At 37.7% G+C, this 26196-nt stretch overlaps 1 protein-coding gene across 2 annotated transcripts in view; it reads left to right on the forward strand.

The window, feature by feature from the left end:
* The window catches only part of CWC22 (CWC22 spliceosome associated protein homolog), a 74642-nt gene extending 50008 nt beyond the window's left edge, over positions 1–24634 (forward strand). For both annotated transcript variants that reach the window (XM_051848386.2, XM_070070512.1), the window contains 9 exons: positions 492–596; positions 1835–1916; positions 9150–9210; positions 12371–12448; positions 13795–13947; positions 15156–15283; positions 17300–17401; positions 17483–17721; positions 23792–24634. In XM_051848386.2, the coding sequence (XP_051704346.2) occupies positions 492–596; positions 1835–1916; positions 9150–9210; positions 12371–12448; positions 13795–13947; positions 15156–15283; positions 17300–17401; positions 17483–17721; positions 23792–24378 (1535 nt within the window). In that variant the 3' untranslated portion in view covers positions 24379–24634. The remainder of the gene's footprint in view (positions 1–491; positions 597–1834; positions 1917–9149; positions 9211–12370; positions 12449–13794; positions 13948–15155; positions 15284–17299; positions 17402–17482; positions 17722–23791) is intronic.
* The last annotated feature ends 1562 nt before the right edge of the window (positions 24635–26196 follow it).

Consider the following 26196-nt stretch of genomic DNA (forward strand, 5'->3'; position numbering starts at 1 on the left):
TTATATTCCAATAAAAATCTGTTTATTTAAAGGAAACACTAACTCATGCAGTTGTTTCCTGTCTCTGATCTAAGTACATTCTTAGCTTAACTTTTTTCTAAATGTAGTAGACAGATGATAAAATAGTATCTTGACTTCCATATGCTGGTTGTTGGTCCTAATTTTATAGTGTTCTTGCTGTTTTGGAAAACCTTCATCTACCTTTTCTTGTTTTTTTTTTTTTTTTTTTTTTTTTTTTTAAATTCCTTCCTTGGTTCATGGACACTTTCTAGCTGATGGAAGAATGACATTTATGGCTGTCTCTAATCAGAGCAGTTGTAATGCTTCCTCACTACCCTCACTACCGTGACAGTAACATGAGGGTTGTGTGGGCTTCTTTTTTGGTTAACCACTATGGATCTCCATGAACTGAGAATTGTCTTCTCAGAGATACATTTATATCACTTACTCATTAGTTGTTTTTTTTTCCTAAATGTAATTTGTTCATGTAGAAATTCTAGATGAAGGAGACAGTGACTCAAACACAGACCAAGATGCAGGAAGCAGTGAAGAAGAGGAGGAAGAAGAGGAGGAAGAAGGAGAAGAAGATGAAGAAGGTAAAGGTGTTGTATTGTAAAATATTTTAAGATCAGGTTAATTCTAATATAAGCCTCCAAAACAGTGTTTCTCATGGGGTTGTGATGGGAGGGATGCTGTTGGCATCTAGCAAGTGAAAACAGAGGCTGCAGTTGAACAATTGCTCCCACAACAGGGCACGATCAGCCCCAAATGCCGGTATTGGCAAGGTTGGGAAACTGTGCTCTAAAGGGAAAAACAAGGAAATTAATTTTTAAACATCAACATAATTTTAATTTGACATTTTGTGCTTTTGATTATATTATAAACTGGAAAAAGGTGTATTCATCTAAAGGATGTGTGATTTATATAACCCTGGCAAGAATGTGGTAGATTAGAGTGACTAGATATTTTCTATTCACTTTGGCAAAATAGAGTGGGGAGGCCAAAAGCTATATTTGTACAGAAGCAGGCATGATGTTCTTCCTCTTCAGCTTTCATTACATTATTTCTCAGAAAAATAAACTCAAAACTTTACTTTGGTTCAGTCTCGGTTACTAACATCAGAACGTGCTTGAAGTGATCATTATTTATATGTATTACATATTTGAAAATATTAATGTATCCTTCCCTTTTAGGATATAATGTATTTTAGTTCTATTTACAGTGTGGATTTGCTCTTCTGTAACATTTTATAACAAATATGTTTAAATGTTTCCTGATGTTTTCCTTATGTAATTCATCTCTTTATACTATATTTTACTTTAGATTTGTTTTACATGTAGTAGTATTCAAACAGAAACTATTAAATATATATAAGGAAAGTTTTCATGTGTTCGAATGGGAGGAAATTTTCACAAATGTATGTACGAGTATTTATATTGGACCCATTCAACTTGTCCTGGTCCAGCAATCTCTAAAACTGAATTTCTACCCATAAGTTACAGTTCTGAATTATGAAGATACTGTTCTCTAGCAATAATCTTTTACCAAATAACAGCATGAGTGAAGGCTTTCATGATATCTAAAGGAGCACATAACATGGTCATAACAATAGTTTTTCTTGCTGTGGTTTATGCTTCCTCAAGCTAATAAAATAATGTGATAAAAGACTTGACACAGTGACCTTGAGTTCCATAAATATTGACTAGCACAGTAGAAAAAAGTGTTATTTTGAGATTGTAAATAGATTTATTTTTAAAACTTTTGCAGATACATTTTCAGTTATCCATATTTATTTTTATAGTTTTATAGTTTTGTCACGTTTACTTTCTTTCAGGACAAAAAGTGACCATTCATGACAAAACAGAAATTAATCTAGTCTCATTCCGTCGTACAATATATCTTGCAATTCAGTCAAGGTAAGACATTATACCTTAGTTGATATATATATATATATATATATATATATATATATATATATTTTAATTTTGTTTAGGATGAGTAAGGAGACCAGGGATACTATTTAGAATCTGGTAACAGAACACTAGATACTACTTCAACATTTTCAGAGTGCTTTGCCCTCCTCTCTCATACCATGCCCAGACTCATAGATCCCTAACTGTTGGTTCTCTGCTTTAATGAAAATTGCTTTTACTTGGAAAGTCTAGTTGTATTACAGAATTAAATGGCTTTTTTTATGCTGCGTAATTTCCTATAGTTAAATATCACTAATAAAAAATTAACAACAACTGTATTATAGAGCTCATATGGAGTTAATATTTGTATAAGGGAAATTTAATTTTTTTCCCATAATCTGGTTTCTAACAAGAAGCACTATTGTGATGACTTTGGGACACTGATTTGCTATGCAGTTGAAAATGAATATAAATGGAAATACAAATTAGACTTAGGAAGATTTTAAGGGCCCTTTGAAGTAATCATTAGAACTTTTATAATTTCATGAAAACAGTACCTATCCCTTTTGAAGACTGTGAGTTGGCTTTAAAGGGAAATAAATGAGAATGTTAAATGTTTAGTGCATCTGTCATTTATATGTGAATCAGTTATTGATTTAGTGGGCATAGTGTTTACATTTTACACTGGAAAAGGAATGTTTTCTCAGTTCTGTTTTATTACTAAGTCTTGTGTATTTCCATTCAGTCTGATGTAATAGCAATAATGATTCATAAGTAAGAGTCATCTTGTTTTCAGTCCGTCTGAAACTTTTTGGCTTTAGATTCATCTCCAAATAGAGGAATGTGAAACAGCAGAACACTGGTTGGAAATATTTTGGTTTATCCTTACCTATTTGTTTGCCTTTCACATGAAAATCTATTAATTTTTTTGCATAAATTCAAAATGGAGAATGAGAAATTATTTGTTATAGGTAAATATTCTTAAGTAGAATTTGGCCTTTCAATAAGTTGTCTTTTTCCACCCCCGGTATGGTATATTGTTTAATTTTATTTATTTTCCTTGACAGTTTATCTTCACTTTTTTTTAAAGATTTATTTATTTATTTGAAAGTCAGAGTTACCCAGAGAGAGAAGGAGAGGCAGAGAGAGAGAGTCTTCCATCCGCTGGTTCACTCCCCAGTTGGCTGCAACAGCCGGAGCTGTGCCGATCCAAAGCCAGGAGCTTCTTCCAGGTCTCCCATGTGGGTGCAGGGGCCCAAGGACTCGGGCCTTCTTCTACTGCTTTCCTTGGCCATAGTAGAGAGCTATATCGGAAGTGGAGCAGCTGGGACTCGAACCGGCGCCCACATGGGATGCTGGCACTTGCAGGCGGCAGCATTACCTGCCATGCCACAGTTCCAGTCCAAATCATCACTTTTTATAAATCATTCTTTAAAATTTTGATTAATAGGGGCCAGTGCTGTGGCTCAGCGGGTTAAAATCCTGGCCTGAAGTGTTGGCATCCCACAGGGGTGCTGGTTCAAGACTTGGCTGCTCCACTTCTGATCCAGCTCTCTGCTGTGTCCTGGAAAGCAGAGGAAGATGGCCCATGTCCTTGGGCTTCTACACCCATGTGGGAGAGCAGGAAGAAGCTTCTGCCTCCTGGCTTTGCATCATTGCAGTTCCAGCTGTTGCGGCCAGTTGGGGAGTGAACCAGTGGATGGAAGACCTCTCTCTCTCTCTCTCTCTCTCTCTCTCTCTCTCTCTTTCTGCCTCTCCTCTCTCTGTGTAACTCTGACTTTCAAATAAATAAACAAATCTTTTAAATAAATAAATAGGGGCCAGCAGCACCGTGGCTCACTTGGTTAATACTCTGCCTGCAGCAACAGCATCCCATATGGGCGCTGGTTCTAGTCCCAGCTGTTCCTCTCGCAGTCCAGCTCTCTGCTGTAGCTCAGGAGGGCAGTGAAGGATGGCCCAGGTCCTTGGGCCCTGCACTCTAATGGGAGACCAGGAGGAAGCATCTGGCTCCTGGCTTCGGATTGGCGCAGCGTGCTGGCTGCAATGCGCCGGCCATGGCGGCCACTTTGGGGGTGAACCAATGGAAGAAGGAAGACCTTTCTGTCTGTCACTCTCTCTCTTACTGTCTAACTCTGCCTGTCAAAAAAAAAAAAAAAAAAAAAGTTACACCAGTACTTTTGAATAATTATTTAAAAGAATCCTTTTTTTATTGACCTAACTAAAATTGTCTCTGGGAATACAACAGACTAAAAAAAATTAAAACATTAAAAAATAAGTGGTATCCACTATTCCATGATTGTTGTATGTTAGTATTTGTTGAATTCCAAGTACCTAAATGCCTACTTAAAAAATACTTACATATGGCAAAGGTTACTGTACTTAAAAGCTCATACAAATGTTAGAAAACAAATTTTTTTTTAAAGATTTATTTATTTGAAAGACAAAGTTACAGAGAGGCAGAGGCAGGAAGACAAAAGTTTTGCATCTGCTGATTCACTCCTCAAATGGCTGCAATGGAGGGAGCTAGGCTGATCCAAAGCCAAGAGCCAGGAGCTTCTTCTGGGTCTCCCACACGGGTGCAGGGGCCCAGGAACTTGGGCAATCCTCCACTGCTTTCCCAAGCCATAGCAGAGAGCTGTATCAGAAGTGGAGCAGCCAGGACACGAACCAGCGCCCATATGAGATGCCCGCATGGCACACATCGGCCCCAGCAAACAGACTTTAATAGCTATGTATTTAAAGGACCTGGATGGCAAATTTCATATAACAAGATTATAAAACATGATGATAAAAATGTTACTAAATATTCACTGTAGACAAAGAAATGTTATTGGTCATTAGAATAGCTAAGGTTGGCTGGTGCCGTGGCTCACTAGGCTAATCCTCTGCCTGTGGCACTGACACTCTGGGTTCTAGTCCCTGTTGGGGCGCCAGTTCTGTCCCGGTTGCTCCTCTTCCAGTCGAGCTCTCTGCTGTGGCCAGGGAAGGCAGTGGAGCTTGGCCCGAGTGCTTGGGCCCAGCACCCACATGGGAGACCAGGAAAAAGCACCTGGCTCCTGGCTTTGGATCGGCTCAGCACACCGGATAGTGGCCATTTGGGGCGTGAACCAATGGAAGGAAGACCTTTCTCTCTGTCTCTCTCACTGTCTAAGTCTGCCTGTCAAAAAAATAAATAAATAAAAACTAGAATAGCTAAGGTGGCTTATTTTTTAAAGCTGTGGTGTGCAGTACTTCTGAGAACTTCAGTGAGATACATGTAATCAATGGGAAATTATATTAGTTAGACTCTTTTAGGGCTTACTGTTCTTGCCATTTGACCCATCTTTTTCATTATTATATAAAGAAATATACATAGTTAAAGACCGCATTGTTTAATATGCACACAAAAACCAGAGAGTGTCATCTTATGTGACATGAGTAGCCTAAATGTCTAATTTATGCCACCGTTGAAGATTAGGTTAATGAGGAGTTATAAATATGGGCAAATGGTCTGATACACTGTTGGGTGGCAGAAACTATAGATTTTATTAGACTGATGTAAAATTATCATAGCTGTTAAAATAGCAGGCATATTCTAGAAATAATACATTAACATTGATGGTTATTTTGAGGATGGATTATACATTTTTTGTATTATGTAGCTTTTCCAGTCATGTGGTTTCTAACAATCTGTGTCTCTAATACCAGGCTAGAAATCCAGTGGTCTATAATCATCAAGTCAAGTAGCTTTGAAGGCATTTTATACTAACAGTTTGTACTTGGGGATCTTGCAAACAAAACCAAGTTCTGGTAACTGAACTATGTGGGATATTTTATGTTTTAAATTTTTGTTGACAAATATCACCAGTACTCTTGTTTTCTAAGTGTTAAAGCCTTTTATTTTCATAACATATAAAGCCACCCAGCCAGCTTCGTCGTTGAGAATAATGGATTCTTGTTTGCTCGAGGCTTTAACCAATAGTCTGATTTTTGCTTTAGGGAAGTTGTAGTATCACAGGGAAATGAACTACTATGTCCTCATCTATTTAAAGTTTTTCAAATTAGAAACATAAACAAAACCAGTTGACATAGCTTGAAAACTGAGAGTAATTTAATAAAATCTTTTTTATTTACTGTCCTCTATTAATTTGTAGTAAGCCTGCAATTCATTTGATTTTGCAACCTTAGAGTTAAAATATCAAGCAAATTTAATGCAAGTAATATTTTTAATTAGTGCTGTTTCAAAGCAATCTTGTTGAGTGAGTCATCGGTTTTAAAATAAAACAAGAACAAGGAAAATACACTGTCATAGAACTTTACCTCTGAAACTTCACTAATTAAATGAAAGGAAGGTGGTAAATGTTTTCATCAGCTACTTGATTTTTTTTTTAAAGAATTATTTGGTTATTTATTTATTTATTTGAAAGGCAGAGTTAGAGAGAGAGGTATAGACAGAGAGAGGTCTTCCATCTGCTGGCTCACTCCCTGAATCACTGTAATGGCTGGAGCTGAGCCAATCCGAAGCCAGGAGCTTCTTCCAGATCTCTCACATGGATATGGGGGCCCAAGTGTTTGGGCCATCTCCTGTGCTTTCCCAGGCACATTAGTAGGGAGCTGGATTGGAAGTGGAGCAGCCAGGATTCAAACTGGCGCTGGCCCCAACACACTGATATTGTTTAATGTCACTGTTGCAAAGTCTCTGTACTGGTAGATATCTTTTTTTCTTTTTCCTCTTATTCTGTTTCCTTTTATCATCCTGTATTATTACCCAGTTGTGCTTATGGAACCCAGTTAGTAAGAGAAGCTGAAAAGTACAGATAAGCTGCCAAACAAAATTCGTAATTATTATATTTCAGTGAGTGAAGATTTTAAACTGCTGTTCCCAAAAGATTAACTGATCCCAGCAGTGGGCTCTGTGTCCCAGCTGTTGAGTTCTGGGTCCAGAATCTCTCTACCGCAGCTGCTTGTTAAGCTCAACAATGAGCTAAGGCACTCTTGAGTTTATCAGAAGACAGCCTTGAGAAACTACCTCCATGTCCCCAAGGTGTCATGATCTTGAGCTTGGAACCTGGAAAGGACTTTGAGGACAGATTGTACAGTTGAAGTAGCTTGGAGAAAATAGCCATAAAAGCCTTGGTCTTGGTGACATAACCTTAATTGTGTGGCTCTGCTATCCAAGTTCCATCTCTGGCTTTCACCTGGCATCTTGCTCTGCTTTCAATATACTGTCTGAGGGAGGTTTCCTAAGTTACCCCAAATCTGGTTCAGAATAAGGATCTCCTGCAAGGAAAGAAGGAAGGAAGGAAGGAGGAACGAACTTAGTCACAGGAAGACTACTACATATTTGAGCTTGTTTCAAGAGAAGTGAGTAGTGGACAATGTAGCCCTGCCCCTCTGCAGTTATTAATTCTGCTCTGATTGGTTTTTGTTTTTTTTTTTTTTTTTTTTACAGTCAGGGTAGACAGTGAGAGAGAGAGACAGAGAGAAAGGTTTTCCTTTTTCCGTTGGTTCACCCCCCAAGTGGCCACCACAGCCAGTGTGTTGTGGCCAGCGTGCTGTGCCGATCTGAAGCCAGGAGCCAGGTGCTTCCTCCTTGTCTCCCATGTGAGTGCAGGGCCCAAGGACCTGGGCCATCCTCCACTGCCCTCCCGGACCACAGCAGAGAGCTGGACTGGAAGAGGAGCAACCGGGACTAGAACCCCAGGTGCCGGTGCCGCAGGTGGGGGATTAGCCTAGTGAGCCGTGGCGCTGGCTAACCCTGATAGTTTTAAAAATTGAAGTGTAGTTTACATATAATAAAATGCACAATTTAAATTGAAAAGAATAAGGGTTTTGACAGTCTACAAAAGGTACGAGTATATGGGGGAGGGGCTTCAAAAAGTTCAGGGAGAAATGGACTTAAAAGATTATGCTTTTCCATGAACTTTTTGAAGCACCCTCATATTAGCATTGTCGCTGGCTCAAATTCACATTGAATGTGCTTATTCCTTAGCTGAGGTATATTGAAGGTATTTTAAATTCAGTATATATGCAGATTGTAAGAAGTTCGCATTATCTAGTGTGGAGAGCAACTGAGACTAGACTAAGTTACTGGAATTAAGACTTATTCTATGCATCTGCTCTCCCACAATATGGCGCTGAGAGAAAGAGACCAGACAACCTCTACGCAGCTGCCTCATCAGTTTAACAAGCTGCAGGAGCTGATCCTGCTCCTGATTGGAGGGGAGCAGCGTGCTCAGCGTGTGGGTAGCAGAGTTGGGATTGGTGGAAGAGGACTATAAAGGAGGAGAGAGACAACATGCACCAGGAACATCCGGATAACATCTGAGCAGCCCCCGAGAGAGCCGGGCGGTGGTGTGCTGCTTCTCCACGGAAGTGGGGAAAGTGGCAGGGGGAACCGCCCTTCCACGGAGGTGGAGGGTCGGCAGCCAACCCGGGAAGGACCAGCAGCAAACCCGGGAAGGGCCGAGCAGACAAAAGAACAGCGCAGGGTCCTGTGTCGTTCCTCCGCGAAGAGGGGGAGCGACAATCTAGTAAAGATAGATGAAGTTACGTTATGGTAGAATATATTCATTTACTGTTCCACATTGAGGTTTAGTGTTAAACATGAGAAACTTGACTTTTGTTTGCCGCTGTCTTAATTAGAACTCTCGCTGATTTCTCTAAACATATAATATACATTTCAGGAAACTATTCTTCCAATTAAATATTAATTAGAGTTTTTGCTTGTGAAATATTAGATGAGAAAACTAAGTATTCCTGTGTTCAAATTTTACTTCTGGGACGATTTGGTGAGGAGCAAGTCTCACAACACCAGAACTCTGTTTTCTCATAGAGGAAATAAAATAATATTAAACCATGGTCAAAATAAGAGTCTTCAGAACAATTGTTGGGGTACTTTGGCACAGCAGGTTAAGCTGTCTGCAGCACTGGCATCCCATGTGTGTGCCGGTTTGAGTCCCAGCTGCTCCACTTCTGATCCAGCTGCTGGGGCCCCTGCACCCACACGGAAGACCTGCATGATGCTCCTCACTCCTGGCTTCAGCCTGGCCCAGCCCTGGCTGTTGCAGCCATTTGGGGAGTTAACCAGTTGATAGAAGATGTGTCTGTCTCTTCCTCTTTCTCTGAAGTTCTGACTTCCAAATAAATAAGTAAAATTTTTTAAAAAATAACTTGAAGTAAGATTCTTGTATGTGAAAAAATGTTACAGTTTATGCTGTAGTCCTTTAACCTGTTACAACCATCTTATCTCCACAGTTTGGATTTTGAAGAGTGTGCTCACAAATTACTCAAAATGGAGTTTCCCGAAAGCCAAACAGTACGTTGATGCTTTTTTTCTATTAGGAAATATGTAATGGTTAATTGCCTATTCTGTCTTCATGCACAAGAAAAGCATTCTTGGCTGTTGGCAGTTATAAAGCACAAGCTGTTAAATTGTCCTAATTTAATACAGAAGAATTTATGTTCTTTTTTCGTTCATTATATCATTGATGTACTATGCAACAGGCACTCTGCAAGGTATCGGGGATTTATAGATCCTTAAAGTACACATGACTCTCTCTCTCAGCCACATGGGATTCATTGTCCTATAATTTGGTATACTTCACTACTCAGAGTATCAGAATTTTAGTGCTTGGGATAGTAAAGATTGGAACAAATAGATTATCTTGTTTTTTTGTTTTGTTTTGTTTTTTTGTGTTTTTTTTCCTGATTTATTATTGTATTTGCCCATCTTGATTTTAGGTCCTTGGAACTTGAGCTAAGACTTTGGTAGTTTTGTTTTTCACACTTCGCTTTACATGTGGTAGACCCAGCACAGATGCCACAATGAGTATATCAGCTCCAAAAGGCTCCTCAGTATCTAGCTGTTCTAGATTTTCTGGTTTAGCTGAGATAGGTCACTATTAGAAGGAAATTTGTTCTCAAGACTTGAAGTGAAATGTGTTACAGCAGTTGGTTATTTGAGCCCACTTCTGTTTCAATCAAGTCTTATTGGGATATCGCCAAGCTCATTCATTGATGTTTCAGTTATTGCTGTTCCCAAACCACAGCAGGAGAAAAAATAGTTTTAACAGAACGACCATGTGTGCTTCAAAGTGCAAAATGGTTGCCAACTGATCCTTTACAGAAAAAGTTTGCCAGTCTTTGTTCTAGACTCATTCTTGAAGTGCCATGGTGTAGAAGTTTGAAAGAAAAAGAAAATATTCCTTCCAACTTTAAAAACTTCTTTTTTCTCTTTTAAAGTTTGTTTATTGCTATATTAGTAATTGTGTTCCTATTTGTGCCCCGACTGCACCTGGTATATCATCATTGGAAGGAAATAAATTAGTAAATTAACCTTTAAAAGTGTAATTGACACTGAAATTATTATATAATTTGTCACATTATTTGAGAAATATAATTAAGCTATTACAAAAGTTTATTAATATTCATCTAGAGCATAGTTGTTCTAGAACTAACCTCAACATGTTTTGCTAATATTTGGAAGAATGTAGTACATCTATTTTTAAGCTCTGAGGACTCCTAAAATCTTTGTAATACTTAATTAAAATGTTAAAATATTTAATTATGATAAGCCAGAGGGACTGACTCTTATAATTGCATTTGACCTAGGGAAGAAGAAAGTAATTTGTTTTGTAAGTAGTACTAACTATTCACAGTGCTTTCCTCTTGTTATCATGGTTTATTTTTTAAAACCTGATTAACTGCCATATTGTAAAAATACAATGATGAAAAAATTGAAAATAAATTTTGATATATCAAGTTAACATAATATGGAAGAATTTAGAAAAGTTTCATCTTAACTTTTCAGTAATATAGGAATATTGACAAAATATATGTTCTCTGAACTCTATACATGTATAAACACCTTAATTGAGATAGCTTTTGACTAATCTTTAAACAACAACAGCAATAAGTCTGGTAATACAGTGACATCTAAAAATATCCCTGTGTTGTAAAAAAGTGAGGCCTTTGGGTGAATTGTTTCTTGAGTAGATTATCAGCTTCTTGAGCATCACTTCCTGCGATGATGGCAATACTGATTTTCTGCATGGCCCAGGAGAGTAGCCACTACTCACATGCAGCTTTTAAGTGCATGAAACATAACTAATGTGATGTAAGAAACTAAGGTTTTGATTTTATTTAGTTTTACGTAATTTAAATCACCACATGTGGCTAATGGCTACCATATTTGACAGCATAATTATAAAGTGAGTGGTCTGTACTTCTCTGGGGTTCCTGGCCTACCTCTTGCCCTGAGACCTGAGTCTCAACACAAATAGTTTACGTAGATACGTACAATAAATACTTATTGACTTCATTTCAAAATATTTACAGTTTTTACTATATCCTATATTAATACAAAATGTCAGAATTATTCATTATAAATATAAAGGATAAAGCTACCTAGTTACCTGAATCAACATATATTTTATTTTTATAGGCTTGCTTTTTGTTTATAGAAAATAGTTTACAGTTATATACTTGGAAAAATATTTTAAACTTTTAATGTTTTATAGAAAAAGACAATTTAGCAGATTCTACTGTGGTGGTCAGGGGATAAGTTTGTGCCTTTTTTCATTTTGTCTGCATTTACTTTGTGTTGCCTGAATTCTTTCATCTTTGAAATTGTTATAATCTATACATTTCATTAGGTTTGTTTCAGGAATTAATAAATGGAATTTGTTAATTTAAAATCTGTGGTTAGTTAAGTACAAATGATTTGTGATGATGGTACTTTTTGATTGGAGATTTTATTCATTGATTGAACAGAAGTTTTAGAGAGGCTTTCAAGACACCTAAATAGCTGATTGGATAAAATTTTATTTTAGCAATTATGGAACGATTCCATCTATTTGAATAGATCCATCTATAGATAGATCTGTGTGCATAACATTTATTTTAAGGCTAGAATTCTCCAACAAAGGTGTTTCTTTTTCTTTTACAAGACATTTTTCATTTATCAACCAGAATGTCATTTAAGTTAACATTGAAGTTATGCCCCTGATGCTTCTGTAAAGTGTTAGCATATTCTGTCTTTTCCATATTAACTAGATGTATTCCTTAACAATTGAGTTTGTATCTTTGGGAGGGAGGTAAATGAATTGTTACATGTTGTCTTGGTGAGTATTTTTAAAGGAATTCTGTATAGAATCCTTTCATAATATCATAGGTATAATCTCCCTTAGTGTTTTATATGACAGATTTTCTTGAAGTGGTTCATACTTAGATGAATTTAGAATCAGATGATTAATCTGATTAACATAAATACTGGAAGCTGCCAGTTAAACTAATGCCTTTAAGGAATTATGAGCTTAACATAAATTGATGTTTTTATTTTATCCTAATAATGACAGTTCATAAGATTTTGAAGTCTTTGAAACCTTAATTTAAAATGCAGGCGGTTGCTGTCATATTGGTAAATTATCAAATAGTATAGATCCATTGAACGATTATTGTAATTTTTTTCCAAACAGAAAGAACTCTGCAACATGATATTAGATTGCTGTGCTCAACAAAGAACATATGAGAAATTTTTTGGCTTACTTGCTGGAGTGAGTTCCATAATTTTTTTGTTGTTGTTGGAATTTAATAGAACTGTTTATGTGATTCTTACCATGAATATTGTGAATTAATGATCTACTTTATAGTCTAGTCTAATACAATGAGATATCTCTGTTAAAAGCAAGTTGTTAGGCTGGCGCCGCGGCTCACTAGGCTAATCCTCCGCCTAGCGGCGCCGGCACACCGGGTTCTAGTCCCGGTTGGGGCGCCGGATTCTGTCCCGGTTGCCCCTCTTCCAGGCCAGCTCTCTGCTGTGGCCAGGGAGTGCAGTGGAGGATGGCCCAGGTGCTTGGGCCCTGCACCCCATGGGAGACCAGGAAAAGCACCTGGCTCCTGGCTCCTGCCATCGGATCAGCGCGGTGTGCCGGCCGCAGCGCGCCGGCCGTGGCAGCCATTGGAGGGTGAACCAACGGCAAAGGAAGACCTTTCTCTCTGTCTCTCTCTCTCTCACTGTCCACTCTGCCTGTCCAAAAAAAAAAACCAAGTTGTTGAGGCCAGTGTTGTGGTGCATTAGGTTAAGTTGCTGTTTGTGACACATGTCAGAGTGCTGGTTCAAGTCCTGGCTACTCCACTTCTGATCCAGCTTCCTGCTCATGTGCCTGGGAAAGAAGTGGAAGGTGGTCCAAGTACTTGGGCCCCTGTGTCCCAAATAGTAGACCAGGATGGAAGGGCTGGCTCAGATTTGGCTGATGTCAACCATTTGAGGAGTAAACCAGTCAGTGGAAGATCTTTTCCTGTCTGTCTCTGATTCTGTGGGCCTCTGTGCTCTCTCATTCTGGCTTTCAAATTAGTCAGTACAACAAAAGCCAGTTACTCACATTTTCAGATTCCCTACTCTTCTGCTTCCACCTTTCCCATTTCATTCTTGCAGTGCCTCAACATTGCATTTAACTCTTGCAGAACTTTTTTGAAATCACTTCTACTTTGTAATAATTTCCTAGTAAAGGACAATTAATTACTATCTTTAGAATCTCAGAACAGTTAGAAAAGTCAAGTACTTGTTCAGACAGCACAGGTAAAGCATGAGCTAAAATATTTTTAAATCAAAACTCTACCCCCAGAGTAGAGGCATATGTATACAGTATACAAATATATGTGTTAATGATCAGCTGCATGTGTAATTTGTTTTAGCATATAAATCTCAGATAGATAGAAACCATCTATATTAGCTTCTTTTTTGAGCATCTTATAGCACAAAAAGTATAGTGATATAAGTCTTTGAAGGAATATAGAATATTTAAATTTTGGTTAAGTAAATTTAGGAGGATTATTGTGCTCATAATTGTATAAACATTCAATTTTTAATGGTATTGCCATTCAATTTTTTATTTATTAGCGATTTTGCATGCTAAAAAAAGAATACATGGAATCCTTTGAAAGTATATTCAAAGAACAGTATGATACCATCCATCGCTTGGAAACAAACAAATTGAGAAATGTTGCTAAGATGTTTGCTCACCTTTTATACACTGATTCACTTCCATGGAGTGTAAGTAGATGGGTCAATATTTGTACTTTGTTCTTCATCCCCTTTATTCTCAAAAAGGTTAAAACCTAGGCATTTTTATCTATTGGTAGATAAGCTTTAAAATGAACTGTAAACTTTACTATAGTTGCTATATTTGGGATTATGTTCATGTAATATGGAATTAAAACCTAAGTAAATAATGTATAAGAAATATATATTATCCTGGATTATATTTCACAGCCTAAATCACAGTGCTTTTTAAATATTAATTTCTAAGAGCATTTTCAGGAAAAGTCTGAGAAGCTTCAAATAGTTTATGGAAAATTTACATTGTCTCTTAATTCCATTTTTCCACTATTTTTTGTAGCCACCCTGTATTACAGATTTTTTGTGTTCTGTGTGTTGTACTATTACTTTGGTGCTGTGTGTGTCTCTGAATTACTGTCCCTGTTTTCTCAGGGATTAATCTCTCCATGGTTCCTGTTGATAGGAATCCAGAGAAATGGTTGTGCTAGTAGGATATGTTATTTTTATTTTTAACAGACACTGAAGTTAGGTAAGCAGTGGGGAAGAGTTGCCACAATCATCGTTAGAACAAGGAGAGATATTCTTAATGCAGAAGAATCCAGTGCACTGGATTGGAATTAGAAATATATTTAACACTGATACTTACTATACAACCACTAATCATTCAACCACCTGAAACAAGTAGCACATAAAAGCGGAAGGTTACTTTTATTTTTATGTGCCTTCAATTATCTAAGAGTTTCAGTTCCTAATCTGTAATCTTAGCATTCAGAAAAAGCCATAATTCTGTTTACATTTGCTTTTATTATCTGTTACATGTGCTTTACAAAACTGTAGCCTAGTGCTGTAAATGGTATTTTGCCCCAAACCCTCATATACACCAAATTTTGATGAGGGAGGTTTAGCGTTAGTACTCTCTGCTTCTGCATTATATGCTCAGGACAAGATGTCTTCCCTGCTATAAAAATGTATTAAGAAAGAGAAAGAAATCTATTTCTGTAACATCTTAACATTTTGAAAATTGGGATAGAGGAGTAGTCTTAAACTTTGCCAGAAATAATGCATGTCAGCATAAAAGATTTTCAGAAATAATTGTGATTGAGAGTGAAAATAAGTCATAATTTCAGGAGATACTTCTTAACAATGTATTGGTCACCTTGTACTGTTTTTGAAAACTAAAATAAAATTGTCTTAATTTTCAGGTTCTTGAATGTATAAAACTGAGTGAAGAAACCACTACATCATCCAGTAGAATTTTTGTCAAAATATTTTTCCAAGAACTGTGTGAATACATGGGTCTTCCCAAACTCAATGCAAGATTAAAGGATGAGTAAGTTTGTCGTTAAGCACTCTTTATTCTTACTGTCCTCAGGGATTTTCCCCTTCTTTGGCAGATATAAGTCTGTCCTTGGTTGTAAAGAAAGAGACAGAGAAAGAGAAGGGAAGGGGAGGAGGAAGGAGAGAAGGGGGAAGGAAAAGAAAAGAAAGAAAAGGCCCCTAGGACTTTTTTAATCCATTAATCATCTACTTCTCTGTATCTCATGTAGCATAGGACAGCATGCAACTTTTTTTTTATAAAGATTTTATTTATTTATTTGACAGTGAGAGGGAGAGATAGAGAGGTCTTCCATGACTGCAATGGCCAGAGCTGCACCAATCCAAAGCCAGGAACCAGGAGCTTCCTGTGGTCTCCCACGTGGGTGCAGGGGCCCAAGGACTTGAGCCGTTTTCTACTGCTTTCCCAGGCCATGGCAGAGAGCTGGACTGGAAGAGGAGCAGCTGGGACTAGAGCCAGCGCCCATATGGGATGCCGGCATCTCAGGCAGAAGATTAACCTACTGCGCCATTGCACTGGCCTCCAGCATGTAACTTTTAATTGTACTTATACTGCTAGTCGCAGGAAAACAAAATTAATGCTTCCTTTAATTTCATTAGAGCATATGAAATGTTTTTTTTTTGCATGCTCACTGAAATTCTGCAGTTGATGAGTACTTAGTTTTCTCTTATTTCGTACCTTTGTGTTGAGCCCTAAAACAACAATGTTTTGTAATCAGTGGACACCATTGAAGCATCCTTCCCAGCTTCTTCCATGACCACTGCCAAATGCTGTAGTCAGTCCTTATGCCCCTTTACTTCTCTGCCTGTCTTTAGCAGTTGGTCACTTGCTCACTGTGACTTCTCACTTTATCCTTAGTCTCCGTCTCCTCCTCAGCTGGCCTCTCCAGTGTTAAGGTTCACCTGAGGTCTGTCCTGGGTTCTGGATGCTATCTGTGGGCTATTCCATCCACTTCTCCTGGCTTCATATACTTACTGACTCTGGTTCCTGTCAGTTGTACCAGGCTCAATTCCTTTAGCAAATGGCACTGTAGCCACATCTCCACTGCCATCGTGTCAAGCCTGTCTGGCTGTTGATGTTTCTTTATTTCTGTTTCTACAACTGGCAGTCCCCTCTCTTTTTCATCTGTCTAGCAAACTCTTAATCATTCTTTTTATAATAGTTTACCTTTTTCTATGAAACGTTTTCCTGACTCCATCTAGTAGTCATTCAGTGTGGCACTCAGAATTGATCAGAACCACAGTACATTGTTAATGTTTTTCTGTTTGCCCTGCTCTGTAAATAGAGTAATTCTATGCAGTCCTCAATCCTAAATGTCTCCCTTTTGTTGACTCCTTCCTCATATCTCTCAGTGTTGTGTACACATGCCTGTGTATATATTAAAATACAAGCGGGTTTTTTTTAAATCTTAAATACGGGGGCTGGCGCTGTGGCTTAGCAGGTAAAGCCACACAGGCATCCCATATGGGCACTGGTTGAAGTCCCAGCTGCTCTACTTCCTATCCAGCTCTCTGGCTAGAAAACAGTAGAAGAAGGTCCAAGTCCTTGGGCCCCTGTACCCATGTGGGAGACCCAGAAGAAGCTCCTGGCTCCTGGCTTCGAATTGACACAGCTCCAGCCATTTTGGCCAACTGGGGAGTAAACCAGCGGATGGAAGACCTCTCTCTCTCTCTCTGCCTCTGCTTCTCTCTCTGTGTAACTCTGACTTTCAGATAAGTAAGTAAACCTTTAAAAAATTTTATATATGTATACCATACACACACATATATGTATGTGTCCATGTGTATTCTTCTGTGTTGACACGAGTGAAAAGTTTTTAAAAATTCAGCTTAGTATATTATTACTTGACCCTACTCATTTCATTTAGATAGCAGGTAGCATAACCTAATAAGAGGCATACACCACCATTTATTATTTCATTTGTTTATTTAATATACTGGAAGTCTGCAAAATAACTGTAAGGATTTTTGTCTTTTTGTTCTCTTCCATTCATTTTTTTTTCTTTTATAGAACCCTACAGCCATTCTTTGAAGGGTTGTTACCCCGAGATAATCCAAGAAACACTCGATTTGCCATCAACTTCTTTACTTCTATAGGTCTTGGAGGTTTAACGTAAGAATTTTGTTTTCACCTTACACAATTACCTTACAGTTGCCTTTGAGACAGAATCTAACAGACTATGTTTTTAATTAGGGATGAATTGCGTGAGCATCTCAAAAACACACCAAAAGTCATAGTGGCTCAGAAACCAGATGTTGAACCAAATAAATCCTCCCTGTCTTCTTCGTCATCAGCGTCCTCCTCGTCGGAGTCCGACTCCTCTGACTCTGACTCTGACTCTGACTCTGACTCTGACAGCAGTGATAGCAGTTCAGGGTCCTCCAGTGAGGAGAGCGATTCTTCATCCTCCGGGAGTCACAGCTCGGCCTCAGGTATTGAAGCTTCTCCATAACCTATCCTGCTCTTTGCTAACAAGCGTATTGCTGGTGGTATTTATAATGACGGAAGAAAGTGATTGTATTGTATTGCTTGTTTTAGAGTTGAGTTGTTTAAAGCTTTAGTTAATAATATGCACAATCATCCGTCACTATTACAATGTGTTAGTGTATTACAGCATCTACAATGCCAACATTACCTGTTGGAATCCTCTTCATCGAAGCCAAGATACTTCATGGGCATGTGTTTATCGTGGTGTCAACTTAATATAATGTATAACAGTTGCCTGATGCTTTTATTTGAAAAAAAAAAAATGTTTTGGCTTTTCTTCTAATAGCAAAGCTTTATTTTAGTGATTGACATATACCACACATGCAGTGCTTGTCCTGTGTGCTATGTGAATAGCTAGCACTCTGGCCAGAATTTCTCCTTGTTCCCTCTCCCAGTAACTGCCCTCCCTCTGGCCTATCTGCTACTATTCTGATTTGTAATTCTATAGATTCGTTTTGTATGTTGTAACTTCAGAACTGTGCATTACGAATCCTCTATGTCTGACATTTCTTTCAACATTACGTTTGTGAGATTCTTGTATAGAATTGCATTTAGGTATAGTTCATTCATTCCTGTTACAGTTCTCTACTTCATGAATATACTGTAATCCTATTATCTTTTTAGTCAGTGGACATGTAAATTTACAGATAGTGTTCCCATGAATACTCTTGTACATAACTTTTGCTGATCATATATACACAGATAGTCCCCAACCTACAATGGTTCATCTTAGGAGTTTTTGACTATGATAGTCCATATGCATTCCATAAAAGCTGTACTTTGAATTATGTATTTTGATCTTTTCCTGGGCTGGGGTAATGCCATACATTGCTCTCATGATGCTCAACTGTAGGCTAATGTTGAGTATTCTGAGCACATTTAAGATAGGCTAAACTAAGTTATGTTTCGGAGTTTAGTCATTTTCATCTTGGTATTTTTAACTTGGAATTGATTTATTGGGACATAGCCCCATCATTGGACAAGAAACGTTTGTGTATATGTGTGTATGTGTGTGCACATTTCCTTTGGGTATATACCTACAGGTGGTATATCAGATAATATAGCATGTAATTATTGCTGATAATCAGATGTCATAGCATGTGTTTGTGTTTGACTTTAGTAAATACTATCAACCAGGGTTTTTTTTGTTTGTTTGTTTTTAAAGATTTTATATATTTGGGGCCGGCGCTGTGGCTCACTTGGTTAATCCTCCGCCTGCAGCGTCAGCATCCCATATGGGTGCTGGATTCTAGTCCCAGTTGCTCCTCTTGCAGTCCAGCTCTCTGCTGTGGCCCGGGAAAGCAGTGGAGGATGGCCAAGTGCTTGGGCACCTACACCCACATGGGAGACCAGGAGGAAGCACCTGGTTCCTGGCTTCGGATCAGCATAGCTCCAGCTGTAGCAGCCATTTGGGGGGTGAACCAACGGAAGGAAGACTTTTCTGTCTTTCTCTCTCTCTCTAACTCTTATTTGTCAAATAAAAAAAAAAAGATTTTATATATTTATTTGAGAAGTAGAGTTAGAGCAGTGAGAGGGGAGACAGAGAAAAAGGTCTTCCTTCCTCTGGTTCACTTCTCAAACCACTGCACTGCCAGAGTTAAGCCAATCTGAAGCCAGGAGCCAGGAGCTTCTTCCAGTCTCCCACATGGGTGCAGGGGCCCAAGCACTTGGGCCATCTTCTGCTGCTTTCCCAGGCCATAGCAGAGAGCTGGGTTGGAAGAGGAGCAGCCAGGACTTGAACTGGTGCCTGTCTGGGATGCTTATACAACAGGCTGGGTCTTTAACCCGCTATACCATAGTGCTGGCCCCTGCCAAACAATTTTTTTAAGTGTTTATTTCAACATACACTCCCACCAGCCACATATAGAGTTCTAGCAGCTCCCTACCAGCGCTTGAGATTGCCCATGTTTTTCATTTTGGCCAGATCTGGTGGCTATGTAATGATACAGTATTGTGGGTATTGTACTTTAATTTTCATTGTCTTTCTCACTGATGAAGCGGAATACCATTTAAGCTTTATTGGCCATTTTAATACTTCCCTTTTTGTTAGGTGGCTGTTCCAGGCTTTGTGTGACCCCCACCTTATTTTTTTATGTCTGCTCTATTAATTTATCAGAATTCTTTACGTATCCGAGATGTGTATCTTTCACCATGTATGTGTCTGCAGCTCACTGATGCCCTTCTCTCCAGCCCTGTGAGCTTGCCAGAACGCCCTGTCTTCTCTCTATTCCCTCAGCAGCAACCTGAATCAGCAGATGCTCCCTGACAGGAAGTAACTGTGGAGCATCGGTTTACTGTGCCTCTGTGGAGCTTCATGGAAAATTTGGCTCTTCTTGGCCTCATTTTTTCACTAATTCTCTACTGCCTTTATTTCTTATTTTTATTTTGAATTAATTTTACACTTATAGGAAAACTGGAAAGACAGTACAGACAGTCCACATAAACATCTTATCCAGTGTCCTCTAATATTATAATTTGTTACAACTTTGGAAATTAACATGGAAATATTAGTCCTGATTGACCTGCAAACCTTACTTGAATTCCACCAGTTTTTCCATTAATGTCTGTTTTTTTCTTTCAGGATCCTATTGCATTTAATTCTGTTTTCCTCAGTCTTCAGCAGCCTGTGATATTTGTTCCAGGCTTTTCATTCTTCTAGTAGCCTTGAGACTTTCTGAAGTCCTCTAGTCACTTAATTTCATAGGCTGACCCTCAGCTTAGAGATTTGTCTGGTGTTTTCTCATAAGTGGAATGAGGTTAGGCAGTTTTTGCAGTAATACCATAGAAATGATTTGTTGTTAATGCATATTGTCAAGGGCTTCATAATATTGATGGGTTTTATTTTTAGTGACATTGACCTTGATCACTGAATTGAGGTGATGTCTGCTAGATTTCTTAGCAGAAATAATTTCCTTTGTTAAATTAATACCCTTTTTAGGGAGACAAACTTAACATGTGCAAATCTCTTTCTCCTTAACTTTCACTCATTCATTTTAGCATCCATTCGAATCTTGTCTGCAGAACTTATTATTGTAGTTTTTCCTAATGGTATTTTTTTCCTTTTGTAAGGTCATCTTAGCAATTTTGTTTATTTGAGACACACACACACACACACAAAGAATTCCAGTTATCTGGCTCACTCCCCAAATGCCTACAGCAGTTATGGCTAAGCTGGGCAGAAGCTGGGAATGAGGAACTCAGTGCAGGTTTGCCACATGACTGGAAGGGATCCAGCTGTTGGTGCTATTTATTACCTGCTGTCTCACAAGAACACTTTAGCAAGAAGCTGGAATAAGGAGTGGAGCTGGGACTGGACTCCAGGCATTCTGAGATGAGATGCAGGCATCCCAGCCACTAGGCCAAAGTCCTACCCCATTGTCTGTTTATCTCTTTTTCTACATTTAGTAATTGAAATTCACCTAAAATTTATTTATTTTTTTCACCTATATATTTGGAATATAGAATCACGCATGTTTATCTTCTGTGAATTAAAGTCTAATATTATCTCTTCTTAAAAGATTTATTCATTTATGTATTTAAAAGAGTTATAAAAAGAGGGGGAGACAGAGAGAGAACGAGGTCTTCTGTACGGTGGTTCACTCCCCAAATGGCTGCAATGGCCAAGGCTGGGCCAGGTGAAACCAGGAGCCTGGAACTCCATCTGGGTCTCCCACATGGGTAGCAGGGGCCCAGACACTCAGTCTGTCTTCCGCTGCTTTCCTAGGCACACTGGCAGGGAACTGGATCAGAAGCAGAGCGTGGAGACTCAAACTGGCACTCTTATGGGCTGTGGGCATCACAGATGGCAGCTTAACCTCCTGTGCTACAGCGCCAACCCCACCAGTACTGTCGTTTGTTCTGTTGTGATTTTTTCAGTTTGGCAAGCCCGAGTTGCCTCACCTTGTCTCTAGCATTCCTTTTACGTATCTCCACCCATTTTTTGAGCACTTTCTTCCATTTTAGTATCATATGTTGTTTTAGAACTTCAATATCTTTATACAGAAAATTTTAAAAATTTTTATCTGTTTTCAGCAGGAAACACATGTCTTCTATAGTCTTCCCTGTCCTACTTGGAAGTGGATATGCTGTAGCAAAAGATGTTTTTCAAAATTTCATTCTGGTTCATGTTTTTGACATAGGTCTGTGTTGTTTTACCCAAGGTCAGCGTTGCTTTCTTCCACTCTGGTATCTTGGGCTAAATAAGGGACTGCTTTTCTAAAAGGCATGCCATTTCTTTCTTAGTGTTTGTGTGTCTATATGCATTTGTGTTATGTGTTATGTTTTTTTAATGCCGTGTTTCAGAGTGGTAGTACTTTTCCCTGCAGCCTTAGGCTGGAAAGGCTAATCTTTATGGTCTTGTTCACTAGCTTGTTACATTTCAAAGTGTTTCACATACTATGTGGCATCCAGAATTGTGGAGCTCTCAGTATTTTATATTTTAGACCCAAATTCCAATTTCTCAAAGGAACTTTTATTCTTGAATGGAAATTCACAAATATTGTTCATTTAACATTCACCTCTTTAATTCTACAGAATTTGTTATTGTATCTGTTTTGAGAACAGATGATAACACAGCATGAATTGCTGCAATAAGGAAGCTGGCTGATTGAAAATTAATTTCCCTTACTATACAGTTTCAGAAGAGAACTTTATTTTATTAATGTAAAAGTATTAGCCTAAAAGCAGTATAAACTTTCCACAAAATAGAATATTGCAAAAGCAAGCAGGGCAGAGGGACAGGAGATTGCAATCCTGTTTGGTGTCTGGATTTTAGTATTGACAGGGCCCTGAGAGTGGTGCGGAGTGGAGTCAGAGACGTCAGTGTCGCACAGAGCCAGATGGTTTCTGCTTGGGTAGCTGCAGCTCAGCTGAGCTGTTTGATAGGAACCAGAGAAATAAGTCCTTGGTGGCAAACCAGCTGACTGTCCTGTGTGCCAGGGGCAGGCATTTGGCAGAAGAAACAGAAGCTTTGAGATTGGATAGAATTAGGGAAAACATAGACAAGTTTCTTTCGCATTTTTGTCACTCTTGTTTGTACGTAGATTTTTGACAGAATTTTAGTCATCTCAGTATCTGATTTATGCACTCAACATAAAGTGGTTAAATTTGTTTTATAGCTTAAAATGATAAATTGTTTCATTAAGATTTATATTTGTATTTGTGATTATATCAGTAAAATTAAATTGTTCAAGGTCTTAGAATGGTTTTTCCACAAACTAAGCCTCTGTGGCTCTCATTAACCTGTGGCTGTATATCTTCACATAGCTTCTCTCATTTGTGCAGTTAGTGCCTCTCTGCCAGTACTGGCGGGCCCAGCTCTTGTTTTCATAGGAAGAGATTTTTATTTGAAAAATATGTGTTCGTGTTGTTAAGCAAACTCAGTTACTGAATTCCTCTCACTTTAGGAGTGAAGTTTCTGGTGTTTGTGGTCATTTATTGTGATTATGTGCAGCTCTGACATAATATTTCATAGGAGATGATTAATATTTATGGTCTGGAATTTCCAAGTTACATTAAAATTTTAAAATGGAAATATACCATTGTAGTCACTTCATAAAAATGTTCACAACATTTGCTATACAAAAATACTTCAAAAATTTGTGGGAATGAAATTATAAAAGATAAGTTTACTTTAGTATAGAAACTTTGAAATCCATGCACATGAGTGGCTTAATATTTGTGGAAGATATATTATGAAAACAGTACGCATGGATTTCAAAATGTTTTGGCATCTATATCTCTTAATTCCATTTTTCCATGAACTTTTTGGAAAAGTGTTTATTTAATGTTCCTGTTTACTATCTTGAGCTAAGGATCAAAATAGTGCTTTGGGTTAATGTTGAGATAATATATATTCCTGAAAATTATACATTTTGTAAAATATTCTGTCATCAGATTCTCCATTTTATCATTTTGGCTTTATAAGTAGGTTATCGGAATTACAACCAGTTAATGTGATTAAGTTATGAAATCAAGGTTAAGATAAAATCTAATTGTTTAATTTTACACATGCAGCTAAAGACAAAAGAAAGAAAGGACAAGGGAAGACCAGAAGAAGAGAAGTAAATAAATTGATCAGGAGCCAACATACAAATGACAGGAAGCAAGAAGAAGGAAGACAAGGACAAAGGCACCAAGAAACAAGGTCTGAGAGAGAAAGAAGATCAGAAAAACACAGAGATCAAAATTCAAGAGATCCAAATTGGAGAGATCCCATAACAAAGTACACATCAGACAGAGGTATTCCTCCTGAACGAAATAGTTATGGTAGAATTGGGAATGACAGAGACCAAGAAATGCATATGGATTTGGAAAAGAGACATAGTGATCCCAAAAAGAAGAGAGGAGAGAGAAGAAATTCTGTTTCTGAAAGTGAAAAACACAGACACCAAAATAAGGACAGTGAACATTTCAGAAGAAAAGATAGATCAAAGTCAAGGGAAAAGAATAAAAAACACTCTGGTTCTAGAAGTGATGAAGATAGATATCAAAATGGTGCTGAAAGACAATGGGAAAAATCTAGCAGATACTCTGAACATTCCAGAGAATCCAGGAAAAATCAGGAACGGCGGAGAGAGAAGTCTCCAACGAAACAAAAATAATTCTACAGAATGATATAAACTGAACATGCCTTATATTCAATTGAAAAATATTTTTACATTGATTGACAAACTTTATACAGAATTCTTATACAAAGTACTAGTTTGTAAATTTTAAGAATTTTTTTTTCATTTCAACATGTTTTATAGTTTATACATCTCAAGGCCTTTTACTTAAAATTATTTGGAGAGAAAACTTTCAACTGAAAGGGGCTGTAAATCTTGCTTCTATTTTGTGAATAAAATGATCCAATGGTAATTGAATTGGTGATTTTTTTATGGACAAATAGTTTCCCCAAATTAATGTTTCTAGTTGTTTGCAAAGGTATTATAATGAATTATTATAGCTTCTTATTTGTAACTGAATACCAAAATAGACAAACCCTTTCAAGTTTCATATTATGTCTTGAACAAAATAGGTAAGGTGTAATTTTTTCCACGAGTGTTTTGGTGAAGCTAGTTGAATTTTATTAGTCTTTAAACTGATGTATAGCTCTCATTAGCTACAATGAGGACTTCTCTGTTGGGTAACATTTCTTTTTTGGATGGCTATAAAGTGTTAAACTCGTGATTAGTTCTTTTTCTCAGCCTTAAAGCTGTGTCACTGTTGGTGAATAAATATGTATTTAATTTTTAATTTAGATTAGTAGGTCATTGGGAAACATATAATCATGAGATATGCAAACAGGCTATCTGAAATAATTCCACTGTTAGAAGAATTTTAAGAATTTCCATTATTGTAACTTTCTTCAGTGAATATGTGACCATGTTATTTATTACTTTTGAAATAGTACCTCTGAGATCTTAGATTTACTGACATATATTAAACCCTACTTATGAAATAGATTTCTTGTGCTTGCTTGTTTTAGAAGGAGATTAATAGTCCATCTTAGCCAATGTCTAGTTTCAAGATGTGTGAAATTAAACTATCTTAGTGTTTAATTTTCAGGCATACTCTGATTCAAAATGTTTTTTGGTTTAAAAACTTGAGTATCAGTATAGACTCTTTATAAATAAATATTATGTGCCCACCACCAAAAAATATTCATCGAATATAATAGCTTGGAAAACTTCTTTATAGTGTTTTCTAGAACTGCAGTTGTTAGAAGGTGATGTCATTAGAAGGGGCTATCATAGGGTTAGCACATTTCATGGAACTATTAGCCTAGCATATTGGATTTAAGGAACACATTAGGCTATGACTCCTAAAGAAAATAAGCAAGAATTTATTTGCATGATCTTTAAAGGTCATAAGAAAGAAAAAATAAAAACAAAAGCAATAGACTTACAATGTGTGTATCCTTTCAGCTAAAGCAACTGCTTCATATACAACTTGTTTCACATTTCTCAGATTTGTGATGAGGGGAAAAAATATTTTGTATCTGTGATAGCTCTGAGTGAACTTTGGATTCTTGCCTTCAATACTTTGTTTAGAGTTTTCTGTTTATCTTGACTGATGCATTTCTCCTCATTTCACAGCAGCTTCCATGCATCAGGATTCCTTAGAACCCTGATCTGCTTTCTGATCCAGGTATCACTTTTACCAGTGTACTTATTGTGGTGTGGATATATTGGCTTGCATGTTCCCCAAAAGCGCGTGTGTTTTAGGCTTGGTCCTCAAAGTTTTATGTTAACGGTACGAAGGAGGTAGAAACTTAATAATCCAAACATGGGGTTTAAATGTGCTGCCTTCTCGTAGTGACTGCATTGGATTAGTTTGAGTGGAGCCCACATGATTGAGTTGTGGTGGCTTTATAAGGAGAGAGACAGATAGATACATGTGCCCACTCTTGCCATGTGATGTTATGTACCCCTCTGGAC

Source organism: Oryctolagus cuniculus, chromosome 3 (assembly GCF_964237555.1).
Source record: "Oryctolagus cuniculus chromosome 3, mOryCun1.1, whole genome shotgun sequence".
NCBI classification, from domain to species: domain Eukaryota; kingdom Metazoa; phylum Chordata; class Mammalia; order Lagomorpha; family Leporidae; genus Oryctolagus; species Oryctolagus cuniculus.